General features: G+C 38.0%; 1 protein-coding gene and 1 pseudogene across 1 annotated transcript in view; one reads left to right on the forward strand and one right to left on the reverse strand.

Moving 5' to 3' along the window:
* The window catches only part of LOC107559256 (lysyl oxidase homolog 3-like), a 29,015-nt pseudogene extending 14,480 nt beyond the window's left edge, over nt 1-14,535 (reverse strand).
* Nucleotides 14,536-21,231: 6,696 nt separating this feature from the next.
* LOC107559281 (BTB/POZ domain-containing protein KCTD8-like) overlaps nt 21,232-25,907 on the forward strand; it is a 42,917-nt gene continuing 38,241 nt past the window's right edge. Inside the window, exon 1 of the mRNA XM_016243035.1 lies at nt 21,232-22,441. Coding sequence (XP_016098521.1) covers nt 21,607-22,441 — 835 coding nt within the window. The 5' untranslated portion in view covers nt 21,232-21,606. The remainder of the gene's footprint in view (nt 22,442-25,907) is intronic.

Below are 25,907 nucleotides of genomic sequence, written 5' to 3' on the forward strand. Positions count from 1 at the left end.
ATACTCTCTTGAGGAAGGGGGCCATAGAACGTGTTCCTCCTCTCGAGAGAGCTTCCGTGTTCTACAGCAGTTACTTCATCGTTCCGAAGCAGGATGGGGGGGTAGCGTCCGATCTTAGATCTCCGTCTTCTGAACCGTGCTATCAAACGGCTTTGGCGCAGTGGGTATTCTCGTCCCCAAAGTGACTTCGACGCAGCTCGAGTTCCTGAAGGGGAACGAGACGCTGCGTCTCTTTGCCATAATCCCTGCATCCCTGCAGGCGCTACTTCATCGAAGCTGTCTTGCGCTCTGCTGGATGCGCTTTAATGCTTTCTGGTGCTTGCGTCACCCCGCTGGTGACGTCTCGCTGCTCCATTGGACGGATTTGACACGTGCTTCAGAACGCGGTCACACAAGGGCGTTCCCAAAGCGACTTCGACGCAGCGTCTCGTTCCCTCGGGGAACCATGGTTACATACGTAACCTAGAGACATTTACCTTGCATTGCATCACCTATTTGAATAAAAGCATGCTCGTTTTAAGTGACTTTACAGATTTGGTGGTGCAATGCTTTAGTTTGAATCAGCCTTGAAAAGCATTGTTAGTTTTCATAGCTGGGCTAGGAAAAACGTTTAGACAATGCACAAAAATGCACATAAGGTTTACGTTATTTGCAAATGAAGGCACTTTGATGAGAGCCTTAAAGGTTTTCTCTGTGTGGACTCAGAAGGCTGATACATCAGAGACAATTCTGGTTAAGTATATTGTTAAATGTTAAATAAAAGCAGATTTGAGGCAATTTCTTCTCCAAGCACATTACTTTAACTGTAGAGTCATGATTTATGTGTCTGACCGATTTCTCAAAGCCCATGTAGGGGATGTTGCAAATGACGCGAGGCGTCCTCCATGTGTTTGCAGTCTTCAGCAGTGATACTCTTATGAGGACAGTCCCACAAGCTCTTCTCATCACCATGACACTGAACTTCAATCATGTAGATGGTACCCATGCCTATGGAGATGAGATCATAACAGGCTTTGAATGGAGACCATATCTGTCTATCAATCTGTCTGTCTAGCGATCATTCTACTTAACTGATTATCTGTCTCTCTGTCTAGCTAGCTAGCTGTTTTAGGGGTTTAACAGATCACAAAACTCATGGCTCGGATCATATTATGGTTTTTGAGTCACAGATCATATACATTTTTGCGTGGGGTATGGGGGGATGAGACAAATTTAACTTTGCTTTCCATTTATTACTTAAATAACACTTTAAGTACTTATTCAATATCACAGCAAAAACTAATAGCCTAACTAATAAAGTTTAAACCTTATTGACAAGTGAAAAGTCAGTAATAAAATAAGAACAAATACACAAATTACAAGCATAGATAAATAAAATAGAACAAAGTTACAAATAACAAAGTCTAACAGTATTATTCAGGTACAGGAATGTTATTTCGTGTAAAATAACACTTTATAAATTAAATATAGATCTTTGGTGTTATAATTTATTGAATTAAATTAAATATGGTTATTAAATTAGATATATAATCTTTGTTAAAGTGTGGTTGGTGCTTGATTAACATAAATGACAAAGACAGCAGAAGGTATTTATAGGCTGCTGCCACTTTAAGACAGAATGCACAGCTACAGTATAATGATACACTTCTGATTTCTTTCTGTTTATGTTCACATTACTTAAGACCTAATCGACTGTGTTTATGAGAATACTTGCCGTGATGGGCCTGGACTGTATGGATCACGATCAGTTGAACCCCTACTATCTATCTATCTTTCTATCTGTCTGTTAGTTATATGGAAGCCCACCTTGGCCCATTCGTGCTCCGGTCAGAGCCTCTTTAGCAGTGCCGAAGCCCAGCTCTCTACACACCACACTGGCGGACTGCAGGTTCCAGCGATCGTCACACACCGTACCCCACTCACTCCCCTTCAGGACCTCCACACGACCCTCACCTGTCTTTGCCCCGAAGGGAAGGAGCATGGTCACTGGAAGCCATAATGCAGGTGTTCTTTGAATACTGTTGTTATTATCTTCATAAATCCTAATTATTATAAATCAGTTATTAAAATTAGCTTTATCTGATCACCATTGGATTCAGCTTGACACTGCAAGCTCTGCCCTGTGTGAACAGCGGCCCCGGGCACACAATTGACTACAGCAGCTCCTCCATCGGGACAGGAGGCGCTAGAGTTTGCCTTACTGAACTCCATAGCGCATGCTGAAAGATGGGCTTAATTTCCGGTGCAGGCCACTGAATAGATCCTATACACACTCTGGAGACTAAACAGAAACACATTTGATCAAATGAACAAAAACATACGCTGTATCCCAAAACAATAGGAAGAAATTGCAATAACATTCTGCTGAAAGAATAATTACAGCTGTATGTGCGAAGTAACAATGACAGCCATTTATTATGTACCGCATTCAGTATAACCAGAAGGTCTTTGAATTTCTGAACTTTGCAGTGCTCAGAAAAGGAACTCGAACAGAAAGCATGAAAGATTTCTCAGATTCTATCAGCTTGCTGAGAAATATTGTCCAGTCCAGTGTGAGCAAATAGTGCATGCTGACATCACTTTTACCACTGAAAGCCTTGGCTTATTCAATGTACAATTTGCTTTAAGACGTCTCTTATGCTCACAAAGGCTGCATTTATTTAAAAAATCACTAAATCAAAATAGATTACAATATATTAAAAACAGAAATATTATTACAATTTATAATAACTGTTTTCTATTTCTATTCTGTTTAAAATGTTTTCAGCAAAGCTGAATTTTCAGCATCATTGCTCTAGTCTTCAGTGTTACATGATCCTTCAGAAATCACTGTAATATGCAAGAAACATTTCTTATTATTATCAATGTTCAAAACAATTGTTTTTTTTGTTTAGTTTTTTGTGAAAACTGAGATACATGTTCAAAAAAACAACATGTAGTACATACATACAAAGTTCTGTCATGAAACTCTAGATGGCACAGGCTGATAGGTTTAACTCTGTTTCATATAATCTCATCATTATTCACATGGTGCAGTTGATTGGTTTTGTTCGCATCAGCAGCCAATGAGCTTGCTTCTCAACATTCAAATACTTGGCTATAGTGCTTGCTGTAGAAGTTGCAGCATGCTTCAGAAACCCTCCACCTTCCCCAGCTCCACCTGTATAGATCTACTACAGGGTGATTTCATGTATGTTATATATAGGGGTTATTTCATGTATGTTATATTTGCAGCAGCAGTATTCCTTACATGATCACAGCAGCATGTCTGTGGATGTATTTGGCTGTAGCAAGTCTCTGTACTTGCTCTGCCGCAGCAGCACCATAGCAGATCTATCCGCTAAGACCAAACACATTAACATTGCAATGTATATTACCATACTAAACTCCCAGAGACAGAAATACATTTTTTTTGTATTGCGGTTACGAGCATGGGGGGGCATATGCTTAATGGTCCTAAAAAAAGGTTAATTTTCTTGTAAAAGATAATCTCTTATTTATTTCTATTATCTGGTGAAATATGACCCAGACATGTACTTGACAGCTTTCCAGAGATTCACTCGCCTAGCATGTCTAACTCACACTGCAGTATTTGCTTTATGAAAGGCTAGACTTTTACATTGGTTCGCCTGATTTATGACGCATTCTAGACTCTCATACAGGCGATGACATGACCATGAGAAGTCTGGTATGGAGTAATATTACTGTAGCGAGTGTCGGTATGAGGTTGAATCACTCAAGTTTTAACACTCCTGAGAGAAAGGATACTTTCCGCTCACATGTGTGTGTGTGTGCATTACATATTCTTTCCAAAGCAAAGTTATCTGTCCAATTGAATGAACCAAGTGACATAAGCAAACAAATCATTTCACCACAAACAAACAAAATATATATATATTTTTACATAATGACTTTGATTCAGAGATTTTAGGTGTGACTTTAGTCTCCAAATACTTTTCGGGACCACTATAAGTTGTAAAATCAGGCTTTTTTAATTTAATTTCTCATCTGAGAATAGCAAGATATCATCCACAGTCAGAGTGAGCTATTTCTGAAGTGTATCAAGAACTTATGGCACGAACCTGATATGAATGTCATAATTACAAAGATGAAGAGAAGTACTGTATTTTACACATTTACTTTCAGTAAATTGTCTGAGCACACAATCATTTAAAAGCACTTGAAAAGATAAATGGCAGCTTTTTCATCCACTGAGGATTACTTGTGTTTCGTGAGCTGGTAGACTTTAATATTAAGCGACATTTAGTGTAAATAAAATGGCTTTCTGTCAAGAGAGGATTTTTCATCAGTCAGAATGAGGAACAGCCAGCAGGAGTGTGTTTTTGGAGCTTAACTTCAGCATGCTGAGGACTTGAGCTCATGTCTAAAGGAGGTATGAATCACTCATCCAGTTTAATGCACATGCGGAGAGCTCATTAGTTGAAATCATTGCTATTCTCTCAAACAAGCAGGACGCACACGTGAATTCTCAGATGCTTGCTTGTTTTCATACTGGTAAAAAATGTATAGCCTAAATGCACTGTAAGTCGCTTTGGATAAAAGCATCTGCTAAATGCATCAATTATTAATCCCGTCACCGACTGCTTATATTTCACCATCTGCTGTGAATCGGTGTCAGAGTTCAGATGTGGATGATTGTTACAGATGAAGGAGAGAAGCAATGCAAACAAAGCAGATCAAAGCAATGCAATCACATTCAGCCTTATTACAGCATCATCAAAAACTTGCCGCCACAAGCTATGTGGTTTTTAAGGTGTTCAGAGTGGTATTGAGCATGTTTCTATGCAGTTGCTATGGCGTTGCTAGATGTTTGGTCTTTTTGTTTAAAGGAATTAATGCTTATGCTATCTTTCTTTATATTAAATACCACTTGGCTTGATATTTTGTTTTATAATGCAGTAGTCCAAGTAAATTTCAGGCAAAAATAAATATGTTAAAGTAAGTTAAAGCAACTTTGTGATCAAAACAGCATTTTAAAAGTTTGGAAGCCCTAAAAAAATTACTTTTAAAACTTTTTGGCATTCTAATAACAAACAGCAGTAATTTGGCCATTCATAATTATATATTATATGGTGGTTACAGCCTGGTTTGCAGTACAAATGGTGCAGCTCAGATCAAATTAATATAAAATGTGGTACATATCGCAATGATATTAAATCGAAATGAATCAGAGAGACAAAAACAAACGCTGCAGTTCAGTATGAAATTCCCATCAGGGCCTCACTGATCCATATGGTACATTTTTCACTGGCACAATGATAAAACTTCCACATCCCTCACACAATTAAAAACAAGTAGACCACCTGGGATTGATTTCCCTTTTTTCAGAACTTTGTAAACATTTGTCATTACTTCATGTGACAATGCACTGAAACTGCTGTACAGATGACCAGCAGAACAACATCACACATATGACCCCAAGAAACACTGGAGTCTGTAATAGTGGATCATTCTCTGACACTTCATATATCCATCACGATTTGTTTGTGTGCTCATATACGCTGCCGGGTTTCAAAACTACATATTCCGACTTGCATAAGCGGATTCTTGCAGAAGTCTTTTTGGCCGCAGCATGGGAAGTGTATGATGATCTATAATGATTCATTGGCCGAGGTTCATGAAATAGAGACATTTTTCATCTTTTTAAGAGCGCCTGAACACATACAGTAACAATGCATCTCCTTAATGGTGTATATGAACTCCTCATTTCGAGTATTTGGGGAACTAAGGAAAACTATCTATGTGGCTTTGCAGTAAAAAGACAAAAAGACATTCAAATGCATTTGAAACAATATTTTGAATCTCTGGATGCTCTGGCTAAAATGCAAACACTAAAAATAGGTTTTAAATAACATATACATAAAAAATGCACAATAACGTCCCCTAAGAATCCAAAATAGTCTAGATCACACAGACAAATGATAATTTAGAGGAAGCCAGTCAGCCGCAAATTAGACAGTCAGCTTCGAGGAATTACAAACAGACCATGATGCTTTTAAAAGGCTGTTTTGAAGTGGCTTCAACTGTTATAAAATACAATATTTATTTTTGTTTACAGATATAAAATACCTGAAATTGCTCCAAAAACCACTGCATTATACAACAAAATATCAAGCCAAGTGGTAGTTAATTTAAATAAAGATAGCATAAGCACCTTTTTTGAGAAAAACCTTTAAAAAATATATGTTTTTTAAAGGGGTCATATGATGCCCATTTTCCACAAGTTGATATGATTCTTTAGGGTCTTAATGAAAAGTCTGTAACATAGTTTGGTTAAAATTTATCAATGGTAGAGTAAAAAAACACCTTTTTACCCTGTCAAAAACAGCTCTTTTCAGAGCATGCAGATTTGTAGCATTTTCCTTTAAATGTTAATGAGCTCTGCTGACCCCGCCCCTCTCTTCCGAGCCCCTCTGAGGGACTGTTTACTTTAGCCGCATTCATCATGAAACTTGCTAATAATTAGCACATTATTAGGAAAGGTGATTTGCAAAGTTTCGTTAAAAAAAACCTTACTCTCACTTCTTCTGTAGGTGATGCTGGATCACGAATGATTCGCACGAACATAGACACATATATGTAGGTTGGGGGCGCATTCCCTTCAAAAACAAACATAATCCACTGCGTCTTCAGCAGCTCAGATGTCGAGAGTAAATGACAACTGCTATGTTCATTATTACATCCAACAACAGAAGACCTCAATAGCTTAGGAGTCATTCTTGTCTACAACTGCTCCAGCGGTGAAACAATGGTGGACTGATGACAGCTCACTCAGGGCGGGTCTAAGGTAAGACGCCAGTCCAGTCTGTGCTGAAACGCTACTGTCAATCAAACTATCGTGGGAGGGGCTTGTCTGTGTGATGTCACACAGATAGGCATCTGAGATCGGCTCGATTTGAGAAAGGGGTAAAGATTTTAGTAGATTAACAAAAAAACCACTGGGTGGATTTTTATCATTTTAGGGTGGTTGTGTACACACACTGCCAACACACATTTCAGTTCAAACAACTTGTAAAAGTGCATGTAGCATTATATGACCCCTTTAAGTGATAAGGTTTTCTGTTCAAAATGGAGACAATTAGTACGTTAACATGGACATCAGCAGTGTTGGGAAGGTTACTTTGGAAATGCAATAGGTTATATATTACAAGTTACCCTATTTAAAATGTAATAAGTAATGTAACTATTTCAATTACTTTATTAAAGTAATGTAACTGATTACATTTGGTTACTTTGTGATTACTTCTGTCAGGACCACTATCGTCAAAGATGATTGACAATTAGCATACAGTTTGGATTGGCGGTATGGTTCCGTTCTGGGCAAGAACTCCCTGCGCATCCATGCAGCCTAGCATGGATGAGAGCAGGGAGAGCAGCGATAACCCCCCCAGGGTAAACAGAACAGAACCAACATAAATGTATGCAGATATCATTAAAGTTCAATAATGTTATGTACACATTTTAGAATTAGTCTGATTCAAAGGAGAATCAGAAGGCTGAATCCTGACTGACAGAGGAGGAGTTGGGGATGGAGGAGGGTAATTAGCTATTGAGCAATACGAAAACTGCGGATACTACTGCGGGACCTTATATATGAATGCTTAGATAGGTGTCGTATTCCCATAGGTTGATGGGGATCAGCTGAGAGTCAGCTGATGCGAGCTTGACTAACGTGACCTGCCAGAACTAACGCTACGCTTGATTTTTCAACATTTCTAATGAATGTTTTCAACTGTAAATCATTTTGAAACATTTAAAGCAGGCAGGGTTAACCTTACAGTGGTACGCAACACTGATTACTGTCAGACTTTCAAAATCCTTCAACACTTGAATTAAGATTATAATAATTTAATTTTAAAGCACAGCCACCACAAAATCAGACTTTAGCACCACTTTTTACTTTGAGATCGTTCTGAGGTTAAATGCAGATTTAAAATCGTAACAAGATATACTTTAATAGCTATGATATTGTTTTTGAAATCAAATCTTTGCATAGGTATGACAGGAAACACAAGCATCTAACAGTTAATCTAAAAAAAAAAAACATATACATAAACCCGAATAGGAAATAAAACAGTTATTGTATAAACGTGTCCTATTCTGTGTCCTAAACTCCTGAAACATTGGTGTCTCATATTTTAGAGCAGTCAATGCAATTTGGGAAAGAAATCAATTAAATCTGATGTGTGTGAGTGTGAAAATATTCAGATGTAACCACCTTTGTAATATTTAACATTTTCATAAGTAACTGTAATTTAATTACACATTTTTTCTCAGTAACTGTAACTGATTACAGTTACATGTATTTTGTAATTAAATTACGTAACTCTGTTACATGTAACTAGTTACTCCCCAACACTGGACATCTGTAATCTAATTATTCACCTTATTCTGAATAAGACAATATTGATCGATTAATGGCACACGTCATTATGTTCCCACACGATGGTATCCGACGTTTCCTCCAGAATTTCACGTATCAAAATACAGTTCATCTTCGGTACTACATTATACAGTTTTGGGTGTTTCATTTTTAATTTTATGAAAGCTTTAAGTGTAATTTATTATGTTATGCTATACATGCAAACAGATGACGACGGATAAAAATGTGCCTTCTTGCTTGAAGCCATGCTCTTTTGTTTGCCGTCAAATGGTTGACCACTGCCGTGTGTGAGCTTTTAGCTTTTAGAATATTCCTTTCATGTTCCCATTTTACTTGTTATAGTACAAACCCGATTCCAAAAAAGTTGGGACACTTTTACAAATTGTGAATAAAAAAGGAATGGAATAATTTACAAATCTCATAAACTTATATTTTATTCACAATAGAAGTGTAATAGGTAATAATGTGATTAAAGGGTTAGTTCACCCAAAAATGAAAATTCTATCATTAATTACTCCCCCTCGTGTCGTTTCAAATCCGTAAGACCTTCGTTCATCTTCGGAACACAAATTAAGATATTTTTGATGGAATCTGAGCGCTGTCTGACCCTGCATAGACAGCAACGCAACTGAAATGTTCCCAAGTCCAGAAACGTAGCAATGAGATCTGTAAAATAATTCAGCTACGAGAATAAAATAAAAAAAATAACGACTTTATTCAACAATTCGTCTCCTCCGCGTCACCCTGTAGCGCCATTTTGGAGAGTATCAGCTGGACGTAAACAACGTATGCTGTTCTGTGTCAGCTGCGTCACGCCGGATCTGTTTCCTACGTTGTTGTGATTTGATCTGAACGAAAACAGCGTATCCGTGTGATGCATCTTAATTTGTGTTCTGAAGATGAACGAAGGTCTTAGGGGAGTGGAACTACATGGGGGTGAGTAATTAATGACAGAATTTTCATTTTTGGGTGAACTAACCCTTTAAAGTGGAAAAAGGTTATTCAGATTATTAAAATGTTCTTCACACTAAGACAGTAATGGTTCTTTTAAAAACTATTCACTGAAAGGTTCTTTGGGAAGCCAAAAATGGTTCTTCTATGGCACCACCATGAAAAACAACAATAACATTCTAAGTGCAGCTTAAGTGTTTTCAAATACGTTTTGCGACCACATCTTGTGTAAGATGTCACAGAACCACTTGCGTGAGGGAAATACCATCTCAAAATAATTTCAGGTAAGTTGAAACTGAAATTGATATTTAGTCACTAAAGACTACTTTTTGTACTAATCCTATAGCATTCCTCAAGCTATCAATCAAACATTGATAATTATAGTACAAAAGGTTTTTTTGGACAACCATACAATTTGACCCTTGTATTCTTTAAACATCCTTTACCTGCTTGGCTTCTTCCCCATAGTTCTCTGTGAAGGGAATCCCATTATGCCACACACCACACGAGCGTTCTTGGTGGGCCAGCCAGTGTTGCAGATGTGACCCCATCCTTCCTTAAACTTCACCTCTATCACTCCCTCCGTCACAGGCATACGGCCGGCATAGGCACCTGAGAGCGGACGCAGACGAATCTTCTCCATTCGGTTTTCATCCACCTGCATCTAAAACGTATATGCAGAACAGGTAAATTGGATGTTGGGCATTTATAGGCTTTGAGATCAGTTTTATCACTTTTTCATGTATGTGCATGACTGTGGTGAGGAAGTCGTTCTGTATGTCTTTCTGATGGTTAGGCCTATAATCAGACTTGGATATGTTTAACTAGTCAGATACAGTCTTCTAATTAAATTTCATGCAGTATTCCATGAGTTTTTCATGAACGAGCCTGTCTCTTGCTTATGCTGGACACAAGTCATCTCACATGAGGGTTTTGGATCTTCGTGGTAACAGCCAAACCGCACCATAACTGTGCATTGGCTAGAACACAAACTCTCTCCACCATTTACACAAGCACTTCCAAATGTCTGGCCAGAACGGTCCACAAAGTCCGCTGAGCACCTTGCCATGAGACCATTAACTGAAATCTGATTTTGGAACCTGAGTCGCAACCTAAGGCTGAACTGCAAGCAAAGAAGTAGCAAACCCCATCTGTACCAGTCGGCCTTCTCATGCAATGCATTGTGAGTTTAACGAAAAGCTTATTGTAAAAGCTCTTGATTCTGCATTTATTTGTTGGAACTTTGACCTCTTAGATAATTTTGTCAGCGAAAAGTTACAGCGAAGAAATTTGTATGTCCAAAAGATTTCTATTTCAAATAAATGCTGTTCTTTTTAACTTTATATTTATCCAAGAATCCTAAAGAAAAAATGTATCACACAAAAATATTAAGCAGCACAACTGTTTTTAACATTTATAATAAGGAATGTTTCTTGAGCACCAAATCAGCATATTAGAATGATTTCTGAAGGATCACATGACACTGAAGACAGGAGAAATTATGCTGATTTTTTAGAGGGAATATGCTAATGATTATTCTTAGATTTATTGATTTGAACAAACCCTAATTTTAAAGATGATAAAATGAGTTCTATACTTATAAGACAAAAATATCAGTAAACAACCACCTAGCAACCATCCAGAAAACCTTAGCAACCACATAGCAATATGCAAAATAAATAACTGAGGTAGTGAGTTTCGCATGCACAAGCACCACTTACTTTTTTTTTTTTTAGAAAATCTAGTATTTTTTCTGCTTTAAATGTCAAACTAAAATGCTAAGTTAAAATGCATTTGTAAGCTTATAAACTTCTGTACGTGTGTACACTCATCATAAAAAAATGTGAATGTACAGCGCTCTCTCCCACCTTCAATACCATGACTGAGGTGCCCTTGAGCAAGGCCCCGAACCCCCAAACTGCTCCCCGGGCGCCGCAGCAAAAAAAAAGAAAATGGCTGCCCACTGCTCCGGGTGTGTGTTCACGGTGTGTGTGTGTTCACTGCTGTGTGTGTGCACTTTGGATGGGATAAATGCAGAGCACTAATTCCGAGTATGGGTCACCATACTTGGCCACATGTCACGTCACGTCATACAAAAATTCAGACAGTTGAAACGATGCCAAAGACTGAATGTTATATCTAATGAGTCTGGTGCTCAGATATTTAAATTGTTTATTTGTTTATTCATCTGCAAGTGTTTCTGGCTGGCTGGCTGTGCGTGTGTGTGTGTGTGTGTGTGTGTGTGGTTATGTCACAAGTCTGCACTATGAGTTAGATAACTGACATCTAAAAACAGCAGAAAATAAAACAAAAGACATTCAGTTTCAAACAAAACTGCATTTCTTTGAATTAAATAGTGTGAAACTATAATTACCTTGTGAAGTTCGTTCATTCTTCTTGTCAAGCTATGTTTTGAAAAACATTTGTGAATTTGGACGTGAAATCAGTCATTTGCACCATTCCAGTAAACTCTTGACACATCTGTAGTGAAACACAAACAGCAGAGTTTGCCAGAGGCTCGTCTGACACCCACTCATGTTCTCTGCGTTCCTTCTGCCTTCCGGACAAGAACACAGAGAAACCTGGCCCTTAAACTGAGCAGCTGCACTTCTGCACGTACTCGGCTCTTCCTTCTCTTCTTTTCAGTCTCTAAGTCTCCAAGGTCTCGTATCTCTACATCTGTCTCTCTTTCTCTGGTGTGGTTCCAGCACACAAGCAGATCATCAGAGACTAATTTACAACAGAGCAACGACTTTCATTCGAAGCAGAGTGACATTGACTGTGGACTTTCATTCTTTGCATGCGGATGAGGAAGAGAGAGAGAACATCGGAGGGAAAAGGGGCTGTCAAATGGAGAGAGAAGATGAAAAATGAAGTAGGATAAAACAGGTGAAGAGATAAAAGCAATGCATAATTTGTGAAAGTAAATGCATTTTAAACAAGGTGTCATACAGTTCTGGGTAGTGCAAGGTGGTTGTTTATTGATCCAGGACACAAAAACTCTTGCTTTGATAAGTAACAGCCCACCTCTCCTCAACTTAACTTAACAATTTTCATATTTATCTTCTTTTGTAAGCAAGAGGGGAACAATTGTTTTGAGAATAACTACAGGCAAAACACAACATCATCAATAAAAACAAGTCAAATGTGCGTGATGAAAAGGCTTGCATGCATGCTGCGAGAGCTTTGTTATTTGACATGCACTTCTCAATCAGCATTATAGCACTGCACATACAGCGGACTCTGTTAAATCAGACTTCATTGCCATGTTAATATGGTTTATCGGTGTAATATAGTGCTGCCAGGATGCCTTATTTTTGTAGGCCAAAACCCAGAAACAACTATTTTAGCACTTCCAGTTTTTTCATTCTGAAATTAAAAAAAAAAATGTAATGGATTTTTGGTTAAGTGCCTGAAATAAGGTCTGTGGTGAACACAAACTCAAGATATTTCCATGTTTTAATCTGTCACAGAAAATTCATCAGTAATACACCCTTGTAATTTTTATAGCCTTTACTTGTCTTGAAAAAGGCAGTTGCTTACAATTGTCTAAATAGGTCTGCAGAGGTTTTTGGGGACATTAAACATCACAGGTAAACTTATCTCCTCACGAGTCCACATTCACAGCCTCATTGTGTTTATAACCAAGCTCTTACAAATTATTCTAACAAACTTTTCATGGAAAATTTTTTTAAATTTTTTTTTATCAAGAATCCTCTACCTCAATGATGTTAGAGTCTGCAAAGCCTGGAAGTCTCTCATCTTTACAAACCACCCCTGCATCCTCCTGATGTGTGCAATCACTGTTCCCCCAGCCACGGGACACACATTTCTCTATGCTGTTTTCCGATCCTCCACACATGACATTATCCAGCCAGATTTTACCTGCAGGAACATGGATTTTTGACAAGCCAGGTCAGTTTACAACAGGACTTTCATGCACTCTCAGAAAAAAGATATAAACTGGGGCGATTCCTTTTTAAAAGGTATTAATATGTACCGTTTAGAGTCTTAGGCCTATATGCAGGGCTCGAATTGAGGGGGGATGACATCCCCCTGGTTGAAAAAACTGACAAAAAGCATCCCCTCAGTAAAACCACCATCCCCCCTTACCATCCCCTTTGGATTAATAATGTGTACTATGTAAAACTTATCATGCAAATGAAATGTTAAAATTATCTACTTAAGATAATTCACGAATAATGGCGATTGGCCAATCAGAACTCGGTTCTGTAACAAGTTAAATTCAAAACAAATTCTGTAAAATTACTAATATCACATAGAATTTAGGATGGATATTATGCACATTGGGACCATAGACTGATTGGGAAGCAGGCTTGTTATGTTTCTAACTGAATCAGCCGTTTTGAACGAGTCTTTGATTTGAACGATTCAATAAATAATTTATCAAAACAAGGGCTTGCTGCCACCGACTGGTGGTTTTATTGTCATCATTATTTATCCATGACAAGCCTAAACCAGTCAAGGTTTCAGCACAAAAGCACATTTAGCAAAATATTGTTTAATTGTCAATATTGACCAAAATTCCTCCATTTCACGCCAAAAAAGCTTATAAATAATAGTTCATTTAATAAGGAAACATTTTCATTAAATAAAAACCTTTTTAAAAATTAGACAAATTTTGTAATCATTATGTAAAATAAGTCGACCACTGCCTATATGTACATTTTAGGTACCTTTTAAGGTGCTAATATGCAACCTTTCAGGGTAAATAAAGTACAAAGGTGTACTTTTTGACAGGTATGACCCCAATGACAGCTTTTGTACTTTGTTTTGAGAGCGTATAGAGAAAGCTGACTTTCAGATATGAAAAAAATTAAATACCTAAACTGCACTAAAATGAAAATGACGTTTTACTAATAAGATTCACATTTAACTCACCAGTGCCCGGTCCATACTTGGCACTGTGCAACCAGCTTAGTGCCTCCACAAACCCTAAATGACAGAGAACATGAGCGTTGGCCAAGATGAAGTTGTCATCACAGATGGTGCCCCACTCTCCGTTGTAAAACACTTCCACTCTCCCTTCGTTGTGCTTGCGAGGGTATCCAGCCAAACGAATCCTGAGAGGGTGAGGTGGTCTGGCTGAGACAGGAGGGCAGCCAAACGCCCCATAGCACCATGACAACCACCGTACCCCACAATCCTCCTCTCTGCATGGCTTGAAAGTGTGAGAGAAGAAGAGAGCAAGATAAACTGTAAAAGAGAGTGTGAATATACATTAATGTATATAAATAAATAATTTGCCTGGTTAAAATGTGCATGTAGTTACACTAAAATAAAGCAAATCTCACTTAAATCTTCAGTGTTTACGGTTTTCCATGAAACAGCAGTACTGAAATAATATCAAACACTGTTTATATTAGAAAACGTAGAAAATAAATTCAAAATATTATCGTCTGTAGAAATCTATCAGGTTGAGAAGTGAAATCTCCAAATATTACTCTTTTTTTTTTAATACATAATTCATATATTTTTGTTAATTTTATATACTTAGAAACCTAAAATGTGCAATAATTAATTGTGTATTTCCACAGGAATGACCAAATATATCAGGCCAAGAAATGAAATCTCTCAATTGTACTCATACTATCATGTTTAAATGTATTTTGTGTTATTTTTATATACATATATAAAATGTATACAAGAATGACAGGATTTAGAGAGCATATTTCAGATTCCTGACCTTAAGTTGGATCTTACACTGTACTAAAGCAAAGCATTCCTCAGGCGGTCTTTGAATATCATCTTAACAGAGTCGTGTTTAAGATGACAACACTCATTTAACAACTGAATTATAACCAAAAGTCCACAACAAAAAATGAAGTTTAATGCTTACTATATCCCATCTAGCAATATTGCATGCAACTATTTTTATAAATAAAAATGTTCAATTAAAATTTTAGAATGAATTTTAAATAACGTTTAAATTCATTCTATTATTTATTTAATTTTTATGTTGTGTCCACTAAAGATATGAAAAATACATTTTTAAAAAACTGCATTTAAGCAAAATAATTGTATTTTTATAGTGTCCATGCTCTACTTACCTGAATACAGGAGACAGAAACTTGCACGGATTTTCTAATAAGTCAGTTGGTTGTGGGCTCAGTTGAGATTTGATCACAGTTTGAGCAGTCAGTAGAAGTCCTGAGCATCAGTAGAAATCACAGGATGCTGTTGCTGTCTGCAGACACAGAGAGAGAGAGCTGGCTGGGACTGCCTTGTATCTGCCTGCTTCACAAATTTATGGGGAGGCAGGTCTTATGTAGAGGTCCCTCTCAGAGTCACTGAATGGAAATGTCACGTCATGTCCTCTCCATTTCTGGCAGATCTGTTTTTGCATAATCTGGAAAAGACTCTCTGAGGATGCACGTGTGCAATGAGGAGGAGGGATGATCAAGCATTTCTCCACTCTCTCCTTTTAATGATATTCTATTTCACATGCATTTCACATACACTTATTCATGCATAAATTTAAAGCAATTTAAAGGTCAACAATTTTAGACAGTATCTTCCATGTTTGAAATTAGACACCTCACCCGTGTAATAACACTTCTCACCTCCAACTCAAATCAGCCGACAGCTGAGAAACAGCGCCATCTCTTGGTCAGTAGCACATAGTGCATAGAATAAGTAATGCTCTTCAAAGCAAACATATGGTTTGACAACATGATATTAATATTAAAAATAGAGATCAAATCGAGCTTTAAAGACATTAGGACAAATTTAATATTTTATAGCTTCAGTATTTATACTAGAGTTTATAGTGGTTGTTTGGACACGCACGCAGCAATAGGGAATAGGATAACGTTTCTGAAGATTTTTTATTTCGAAAATAATTTTCGAAATATTTATTATATATTGACAGTTTTTAATAATCCATAATTATAAAAACAGAACATATATGTAGCAACATTGCTACGTATTGCCTTGTTACTTGTGTAACTTTTTTGACATTTAAATTCAGAGTACATGTTTTTCTATACTAGTGGGGACTTAAACCTAAATATACACCAACTCATGGGGACTTGTGTCACCGTGGGGACCTAAATTGAGGTCCCCATGGGTACAGAAGCGTATAAATACAGAGTTTTTTTTTTTTTGAAATTGTAAAAATGCAGAAAGTTTTCTGTGAGTGGTAGGTTTAGGTGTAGGGCAAAAGAAAATACAGTTTGTACAGTATAAAAACCATCACACCATATGTAGAGTCCCCACAAGGATAGTGAACCAGACGTACACATGTGTGTGTGTGTGTGTGTGTGTGTGTGTGTGTGTGTGAATAAATATATAGATAGATATACTCTAACCCACGTCTACCAAGGTACACTTTTTAAAGTGCACCTGAAAATGTATTTAAAATTATTCTGTGCTGCACCTTACATTTTTTACCTTTCTTAAATGATGCATTAAGACAGTTTGATATGATTGACACCTGTTAAAGGCCTTAAGGTAATGCAAGCTCACACTGAAGTACCTGCCCTTTTTCAAGTGTGTCCTCTAGTGCTGCCTCAAACCTTTTAAAACAGCTTGACAAGTCATGCTGACGACAGCTTTCCTCTTCATTCATCTCAATGTGAAATGTTGACTGCTGGTCTACAGAAACAGCGGTGTTGCTCTGCAGAAAGTCGTCTCACCCCAAACCCGTAATTTAACAGCAAACGGGTGGGTGGCGGGGGGGGCCAGTGGCAGGCAGCGTTTCCTCTGATCGGCTTGTCTTCATTCCCCTCACACCACCGAGGGAAAAGCAAGGCTGCGGCAAAGAGCAGTCATTTGCTGCTGTCAGTCACTGTTCAGTTTTGTATGCACTCCTCTTCAGACAGAGATTTTTCAACCTCTGCTCTTGAGTGTTTTGTTAACATTTTATTGAAAGTGATTGTAACAATTTGTTTAAGCTGCTTCATAAAAAAAATCTCTTGTGCTGAATAATTGTGTTATGGAACAGAGCCGTGATATTAAGACAAGATTTTTCATTTTCAGATTCTGAAGAAAATGTTAGTTGTGTCTGCCTATGCAAAGCTTTTCAACACAATACTATGTTTTGTGTGGATTGTCAGGGCATTTCTATATAGTTGCTGGGTGTTGCTTACTGGACTCAGTAAAAATGGCCAACCCTCAAATCTCTATGATGTTCTGATCTTTAGATAGGCTATGGCTCTGCCGTTGTAAGTCTATGGACTTTTTTTTGGCAGTTTTGTTATTCAGCAGGAGTGTTGCATGTTGTATTATTTATATATTATTAAAATATTTAATAATATTTAGAATTGTATTTATTTATTAGATTTTCAGTTTTAGTACCTTTGTTATGTACAGTACTTCAGTCATTTTTATTAGTTTTTTACAAATATGTCTATATAGCTTTAATTTAATTTTCAGTTTTATTTTTTGTTATTTTAGTACTTAAACTTAAATGAAAATTAGAAATGTTGCCTTGGCAACTAATTGAAATCTAATATTTATATATTTATATTTCAGCTTTATTTAATTTAAAATGTATTTATTAAGCTTTATTTAAAAAAATAATAATAATTTTAGAAATTGTAATTATTATTATTATTATTTTTTTTACTTTTTTGAGTTTACAATAACAACACTGTCCAGCAAATTGCTTCCTTAATAGCACAGCTCTATTCAAAAGCTGCATAATTTGAGACATCAATTATGTCCATTGCATTAATGATGCATAACGGGTTACACACCGAAGCACTTAGTGTAAGAGGTTTGATATATTGTGTAGTCATGTCAAACACTGAGTGATTTGGGTTTGTGTTTGGCTGCATTTGATTGATGAGAATTGTTAAAATTCTATATGTATTTGCAGTCGGTCTCATATTAAATATCTTGTGCTTTCATAAAATTGTGATTTAAAACATTATATTTCAGTGTCCTTACAGAAAACACTTTTTTTTAAGAAACCAGAGCAGTAAAATGTCATTATTGAAGCATATCTGCACATAAATGTGTGGCAGTGGTGTTCTTTCTCTGGTTGATAAAGCTGCACACGCTGAATATGACATTCAGTATGTCATTCACATGCACTGTGCTGCATAATTAACAGGCGGTTTAACTCATGAGTGATTATTTCAGAGGGAAGGTCAATGTCACTTCTGTGCCTTCCACCATAAAATCAGCCACGCATGCTGTTTTAAGTGGCTGATGAACAGCTCTGTGTGCAGGTCTGACTGGTGTGTGTCGGAGTGTAATCATGGAGGGAAGTGTGGCCGTGGAGTCTCAGCAGAGTGTGATGGGCTGATGGAGTCAAAATTAAAAAAAGACGATGAAAGGTGTCATGGAGTGCCACTGAATCACCTCACAGGAGTGATTCAGAGTGATAAGTCACACAAGGAGAGACCTTTTCTGAAAAAAAAAAGGTAAGTGGTGTTGTTATGAGTGGTTGCCAGGGTGATTATATGGAGTTGTTCTGAGTGGTTTTTACTGTGTTGCTATATGGTTGCTAGGGTGTTTTGATTGGTTGCTTAACAAGTCAAAATGGCCAAGTTTCTGTGATGTTCTGGTCTCTATATAGATGGCTAGGGTCCTTTCATTGTAAGTCTGTGGGTTTTTTGCCTGTTTTATCATCCGTCAAGCCAGCTGAGAAAAGTATTTGTCATAATGATGCTTTCCTGAGCATTTCCAGAGAAAAAAAGGAGATGAAAAGGCTGAATGAGGCAGAGAAAAAGGAAAACTGTGTGTAATATCCGCCGCTGTTATCCCCACATCCAGTGTTTTTTGTTGAAAGATCTGTGATTTTCAGCTAACCATACAATTACACAGATAGAGGCCGACTACAGCATTATAATTTACACCACCGTGCTCGAATTACCATCCTCTGTTCCGTTTGATTGTGGGTATTTGTCTGTGTATGGGTAAATCACTCACCATACATTGTTTGAAATAGGCCTAACAAGGGAATCACATACAGATTTTGAATATGACTACAGATCAATTGGTCCATTCATCAACAGTGAGTAGTATTTAGACACCGCCAAGGCTGCGGTCTTTAGGATCGCAGTAATTACTCACTGTCAGCTCTCAGCCAGGTGATTAGCACCAAAAAACAATGGGCCTGCTTTTCAGTTTGTCCCTCGAGGAAGCCTATTGTTCCTCAGGAGGGACAGTGTACCTAGAATGACAGAGATAAATAGTAATGCATTGATATTATCATCATCCAGGTCTCCTGAAAAGCCACGTGTGCTGCTGTCCTTCAAGAAAATGTCACCTCGTAGCTGGGTATGTTTTGATCCTTTTGATTAATTTGCTCTAGAATCTACTGTCTTTCCAAAGATTTGACACTTAAAAGCATCATGCAACTCTTTTAATGACCATATTGTGGTTCAAACTTGCACTTTTCTCTTAAATTGTCAGACAAGTTTTGAATCTGGGTCTCTAACTAACCAATAACAATGATTGTTAAGTCTAAAAATGAATCTTAAGCAGATGAATATGTGGCTCCCTTTACACATTACATTGTCATGCTTTTTTGATAATGTGTTATTCTATATCATATTGTAATTGGATTGCTAAAGCATTTGGTCGTGGTCTGTGGTTTTGATCGTGTTTAGAACCTTAATTAATGCAATCTCATTTCTCTCTTTTCTAAGAAAGTGCTTCAAAACTTTTTCTGTCCTTTTCTTCACTTTCAATCCCTGTTAATTTCTTTACAGGGGGGGGGGGGTTCTTAAAAAGACCAAATGCAAGAAATGACAGAAAGCATGTTCAATTATCCATCAGTGTTTTTTTTTTCTTTTCAAATTCTGTAAATTAATTAAATGTGTCAGAACCTCTCTATTAATATGTAGGCTAAATGGAGATTTGCATTTTGCAGGGGTAAGTTTATTTGTAAGTCGCTTTGGATAAAAGCATCTGCTAAATTACTAAAAGTAAAAGTAAAGTAAAAGTAAGTGCAGTCAGTTCTCTATCCGAACACACTTGACACACATTAGAATGAAGGTTTAAATGCATTCAGCTAAAAATATTAGATACTACCCTGATACAAAACCCATCTTAATGTCAGATGTAAGAGGTTGCCATCTTTTGGAATGTTTACCATTTGCTAGTTAAGTTTATATTATCTGATCTGGTTACCAATCATACTAATCTAAAAATATATATGAATCAGTCACAACCAAATGCAACAGGGAAATGTTGCAGCTAAGCCTGTAAATACTCTCCATCCAGCATTTATTTCAAATTTTCTCTTCAAAATGTTATTAATAACATATCTATCAAGAAATCATTTTAAAATCTCACCTTGATTTGCAATCTTTTGTTCATTCAGAAATTGAAATAAATTTTAACAGAACTGGTCATCGTTTTACTGCTTTTCTGTTCAATTTCAATGACAAACCTGACCAAATATACTTAAATATGGCCCCTAGGTGGCAATATAGTCTGCTGGGTGATTAATGAAGCACCTCTCTCTCGTTCACTCTCTTTCTCCCTCTGTTTTAATGGTTTGGCAGAGATAATGTGAGAATTACAGCTAATCTGTGTTTATTCCCATGAGACAATCACATTGTGTGCCTGTTCATTATTCACTGTGCCACAACATGCAGACATTTGAGACCAACTCAATTACACCAGAAAGTCATTTAGAGATATCATTATTCTACACAACAGTATGCACATAACTGAAAGAACAAACCAAAAAATGCATTTCTTATTTTCTTTTTCTATGGGTTTATAACTTATCCTTTGATGGTAATTAATTTTTGGCTGCATGCTTTTGTAATGTGTAAATTATTGCGACGCTGTCTCTTTAAAAGGCAGGACTGTGCAGCTACACCTCCACTCCCTTTCTCATTCTGTAGATGATGTCACTGTGGCTTCCCTTAGACCTTGGACAAATTATGTGGGTCTCTGTTTGGCGTTCCTCCTCTTTCCCACCCCTCTCTCTCTCTCTCCCAGTGTCTCCATCTCGTACTCCACTTGCTCTCCTCATCAACAGAGGGACAACAGCTGAGGAAACTTGATAGCACTCCATCCCCTTCTCTTCTCCTCTTCCCTTTTTCTTAATCTCCCTCTCTTCTTCTCTCTATCCCTCTCTCATTCTCCAGCAGCGATGTAGTTCTCTTTCAAACTTTAACAGCTGTTTGGCAATGAAGTCTTGACTCATACCCATCACGCGTGGACCTCTATGGATTCGTTCCCTGCTTCTTTTTGAGATATTTCCAGAGTCGCCTCTCTTCATTCATCTTCTGTTTACCTTGTCGTGTTGGTGTGTTTGGACCATGGCCATGAAGGAAACCATACTCCCTATTAGTGAGGTGTCGAGTCCGTACCCGGAGGTCATGGAACTCAACGTTGGTGGCCAGGTGTACGTCACCAAGCGCTCCACCCTAGTCAGCGTACCTGACACCACCCTCCACACCATGTTCACACGGTGCAGCCCACAGGAGTTGCCCCGCGACAGCCGAGGGCGCTTCTTCATTGACCGCGATGGGTTCTTGTTCCGATACGTGCTGGACTTCCTACGGGACCGCCAGCTTGTGCTACCAGAACACTTCCCGGAGCGGGAACGTCTTCAGCGTGAGGCTGAGCACTTCCAGTTAGGGGAACTGCTTAGACTTTTAGGCCCACGTGTAGCCAAGCAAGGCTCGCTCAATGACGAAGGCTGCCAGAGCGACATTGAGGAAAGTTCGCAGAGTAGCGAGTTGGTGACTCGAACTGGAAACTGTGCCACCACCTACGCGTCTTCCTCTTCCACCCTGGACAAGAGGTCTGGGTTTATTACGATAGGTTATCGGGGATCCTACACGATGGTGAGGGATAACCAAACTGATGCTAAGTTTCGCCGTGTGGCACGGATCATGGTCTGCGGGCGTATCGCCCTGGCGAAGGAAGTGTTCGGGGACACTCTAAATGAAAGCCGAGATCCGGACCGTCCACCAGAGAAGTACACCTCCCGCTTCTACCTGAAGTTCACCTACCTGGAGCAAGCATTCGACAGGTTGAGCGAGGCTGGGTTCCAGATGGTAGCTTGCAACTCAAGTGGGACAGCTGCGTTCGTTAACCAGTACAGAGATGACAAGATCTGGAGCAGCTACACGGAGTACATCTTCTTCAGTAAGTGGCAGAGCAGCTCTCGCAAACCTGCCTGTGCTGCACTTTAATTTCCTTTTCATGTAGTCGAGTGTTCCCAACCTTGTTCCCAAAGGACATGTCATGTGTTTCACAACCTCCAGCCTTTTCCCCAACAAAAAAAGAAAGCATGCACTTTATTTTATGTGTGCATGCATGCATTTTATTTTGTCGCTTGTGTGGAGCAGGTTTCTGCTCGCTGCTTGCAAAGTAAATCGAAGCATGCTTGAAGATAAATTTGAAGTACTTTTAAGTACCCAATATCTGTGGAGAGTTTGTGTATTATTAACATATCAAATTATTTTTAATGAAGAAATGCAGACATTGCAAGATCTTCAAGAAGGAATAATTGGCCATAAATCATTGCACACTTGATCATTTGATCAAGATTTTATAAGGAAAAAAACAAGGACACCTGTTGTTGTTGTTTTTTTCAGTTAACAAAAGTAATTTTTTCACGCAGCTAGAAAAGGCTTATGTTTTAGTTCAGATTACTTTATAACAGCTAATAGGTTTCTCTAAAATCAAGCGCACTTGATGCCCCTTGGATAACTGTAATAACTCTGATCTTTCGTTCTTTTTATTCCCAGTCTTCTCTTTCGCTATTCATCTGCAATCCTATTTCGCTCATTTAGCATGTCTCCCAATCACACTCTTTTTTCTCTCTCTCTTTTGAACACCTAACTTCCCACACATGCTCTTTCTCCTGTTAGCTCCTCTTCAGTATGTTGTGACTTTGATGCTGTAACTCATTGCAGTACATGTAAATGTGTGTCATAACTGGGACAGCTAGTGCCTCGGGCCTGACATACTGAATAGAGAGGATAGTAAGGCACACTAGGCAATCCCACGTACCACTTGTGTCCAATCATAAAGAAGCCGAACGGATCAAAGCCTCCTTAGCCAATGTAAATTATAGTTGGATTAAATGATTGCAGATTAGTTCATTGTTATTGGCTGCCTGTGGGTTTGTCATTCATAAATTGTACTGACAAGCGCTAATCCACTGCAGGCTGATGCTTTCACACTGCAGTGACTGTGAGTTCACTTTTACAAGGTGTCAACCAAAATGCAGTGCAGCATGTGGTTTCTTACTGAGCTGATGTGGTTGTGGTGGGCCGAACCGCAAGCTGGTTTGATTGATTTGTGATTGATTGGTAGCTGGTTAATTGTGTTAACTGTCAGTAACTGACAGTGGTGAAAACTGTCTTTCATTGAATTTGAACACTCCTTGAAACATTTAAGCATGTTTTAGAGGGTTTTGTGCATGTGCACATTTAAGCTGAGATAAGACATAGCTGTGTGGACAGGTAGAGAAGTGTGAAAACATGCTGATAAGGAAAGGAAGTAGCCTACCATCTAGGAGGAAGAAAAATCTTACTTTGGTAGACTTAAGCGAGGTAATGGAACTTCAAGAGCTAATCCTACCGCTGCATGTCGCAGATAATGAGGCTGTGTGTGTGTGTGTGAGAGAGAGAGAGAGAGAGAGAGAGAGAGAGAGAGAGACACTTGTCTGTCTGTATTTGTCTTACACTGTTTCCTATTAGGTTTTAAAGGGGTCCTATTATGCTCTTTTACAAAGTCTTGATTTTGTTTTGGGGGTGTACTAGAACAGGCTCTCATAATAGGTTGTTTAAAAAACACATTATTTTTCACATATTTTACATTATTACAACACCTCTCTCCCCAGTCTGGCATGAACGGCTTGAATAGTTCCTGTATCAAATGAAGGAACTAGTTCCCTTATTACCATAGCCGCCTGCGAGCTTCAGTTAAAATATTGTATCAAAATCAAATCAATTTGAACACGATTTAAACCCGAATGATTGTAACCAATAATTTGTGATATCACAAATCCCGGAAAATATGCGTTGTAGTCCAAACAAGTCGTTCGTTGTAGTTTTTGAAAAGTGATTTCTGTTAAATAAAATATCTCCTTTTGAAGTGGGCTTTGAGCTTTGTAACTTTGCAGATCTTTTTTATGCTCAAACAGCAACATTACAGACTAACTAAAGTTGAAAAAGTGAACAAGCATAATAGGATCCCTTTAAAAGACACTTGAAGATAAGATGTCCGCTCTGTGAAGCTGCCAAATACTTTATTGACAGCTGTTTAAAGGTGATGTGTGCAATTGTTTTGATGTTAAGTTCTTTATCCTATTCTAACGCTAGACATATTCCACATTTTTATTTGGGGTTTTTCAGTGACAGTTCTTTTCAGTTTTCAATTCTTTATATTTTTACATTCCTTTCCCTCGAATCTGGAACATGGTTATATTATTGTGTAGAGACAAAAATATAAGTCATATTTAGACTAGGCTGCCCATGCACCCAGAGGAAATGAGATGAATCGCTGCTGCTGTTGGTTATTGCTGCTGCTGAAAGCAAGTACAGGAACTTGCTACTGACAATGCTTATGGCGATACGGTGCCGTGAGTAATTAAGACATACTGCTGCTGCACAAATAGCATATAAAATAACCCCTCAACAAAGCTGGAAGAAGAAACCAAACTATTAAATATGTATGCTGCTGCTATGCAATAATATGCTTAAAATCATCCCTATAAGGCAGAATGAATATAAAAGATAAAACCCCCCAACACAAGCAGATCTATTGCCAAGACATATGTACTGCTGCTGCTCCAGAGAGCCGTGAGACCATGTGTTTACCTAAATAACTATGTGTCTGAGCCAATAACTCAAACTTACCTAGTTAGAAACAGGAATCACACTGTAGGCTGATAGATGAAGTAACCCCCAGTAATCACCTGACTCAGGCTCGGGCGGCCAGAGCAAATAGTTTTAAATTTGTCATTCAAGAGTTGTAATTTTTATTTTTTTTGCTCTCCATTAAAGTTCATCAACGTTACTGCAATGGAAATACTTACCTTTAAATTATTAATAAGCTAACAAAATATTTGGCGAAAGAATAAATCACTGTACACCCTGTAGTTGTGGTGTCATATGCCCAGGACTAATTCTGCCTCAGAAGCAGCTGCTCATTTATTTTGATAATTTAAAATATTTATATTGCATATTATGAACAATAATGTTTGCATTGTATCATTGCTAAATGCGTGGCTCGTTCCAAGATGGCCTTGAGCAAGACACTACAGTGACTTCATTTAATGCAGTTGTCTGCTTTTATATTGTCTAAATTAAAATTCGCAACATAGAAATGCTGTGCATGCTGCTGCTGAGAAAAATCTCATGACTGAATGCCTATGCAAGCTGTTGCTACTCCACAAGAGACTGAACTGCTGAGAGCTCCATTAATTAGGCATATAAGTAGCTAGGCGAATGCCTATTTTACTCTAACATGGTGTCTATGCCAGACACGAGCGGCACAATATGACCTTATCAATTGACCCATAACGATAGGTAAAGCGGTCCACAATGTATGCAGTGTGATACGGCCAACGCAACAAAACTTCTGCTGCTATTGATAATAT

Source organism: Sinocyclocheilus grahami, unplaced genomic scaffold (genome assembly GCF_001515645.1).
Source record: "Sinocyclocheilus grahami isolate Dianchi unplaced genomic scaffold, SAMN03320097.WGS_v1.1 scaffold680.1, whole genome shotgun sequence".
NCBI lineage: Eukaryota > Metazoa > Chordata > Actinopteri > Cypriniformes > Cyprinidae > Sinocyclocheilus > Sinocyclocheilus grahami.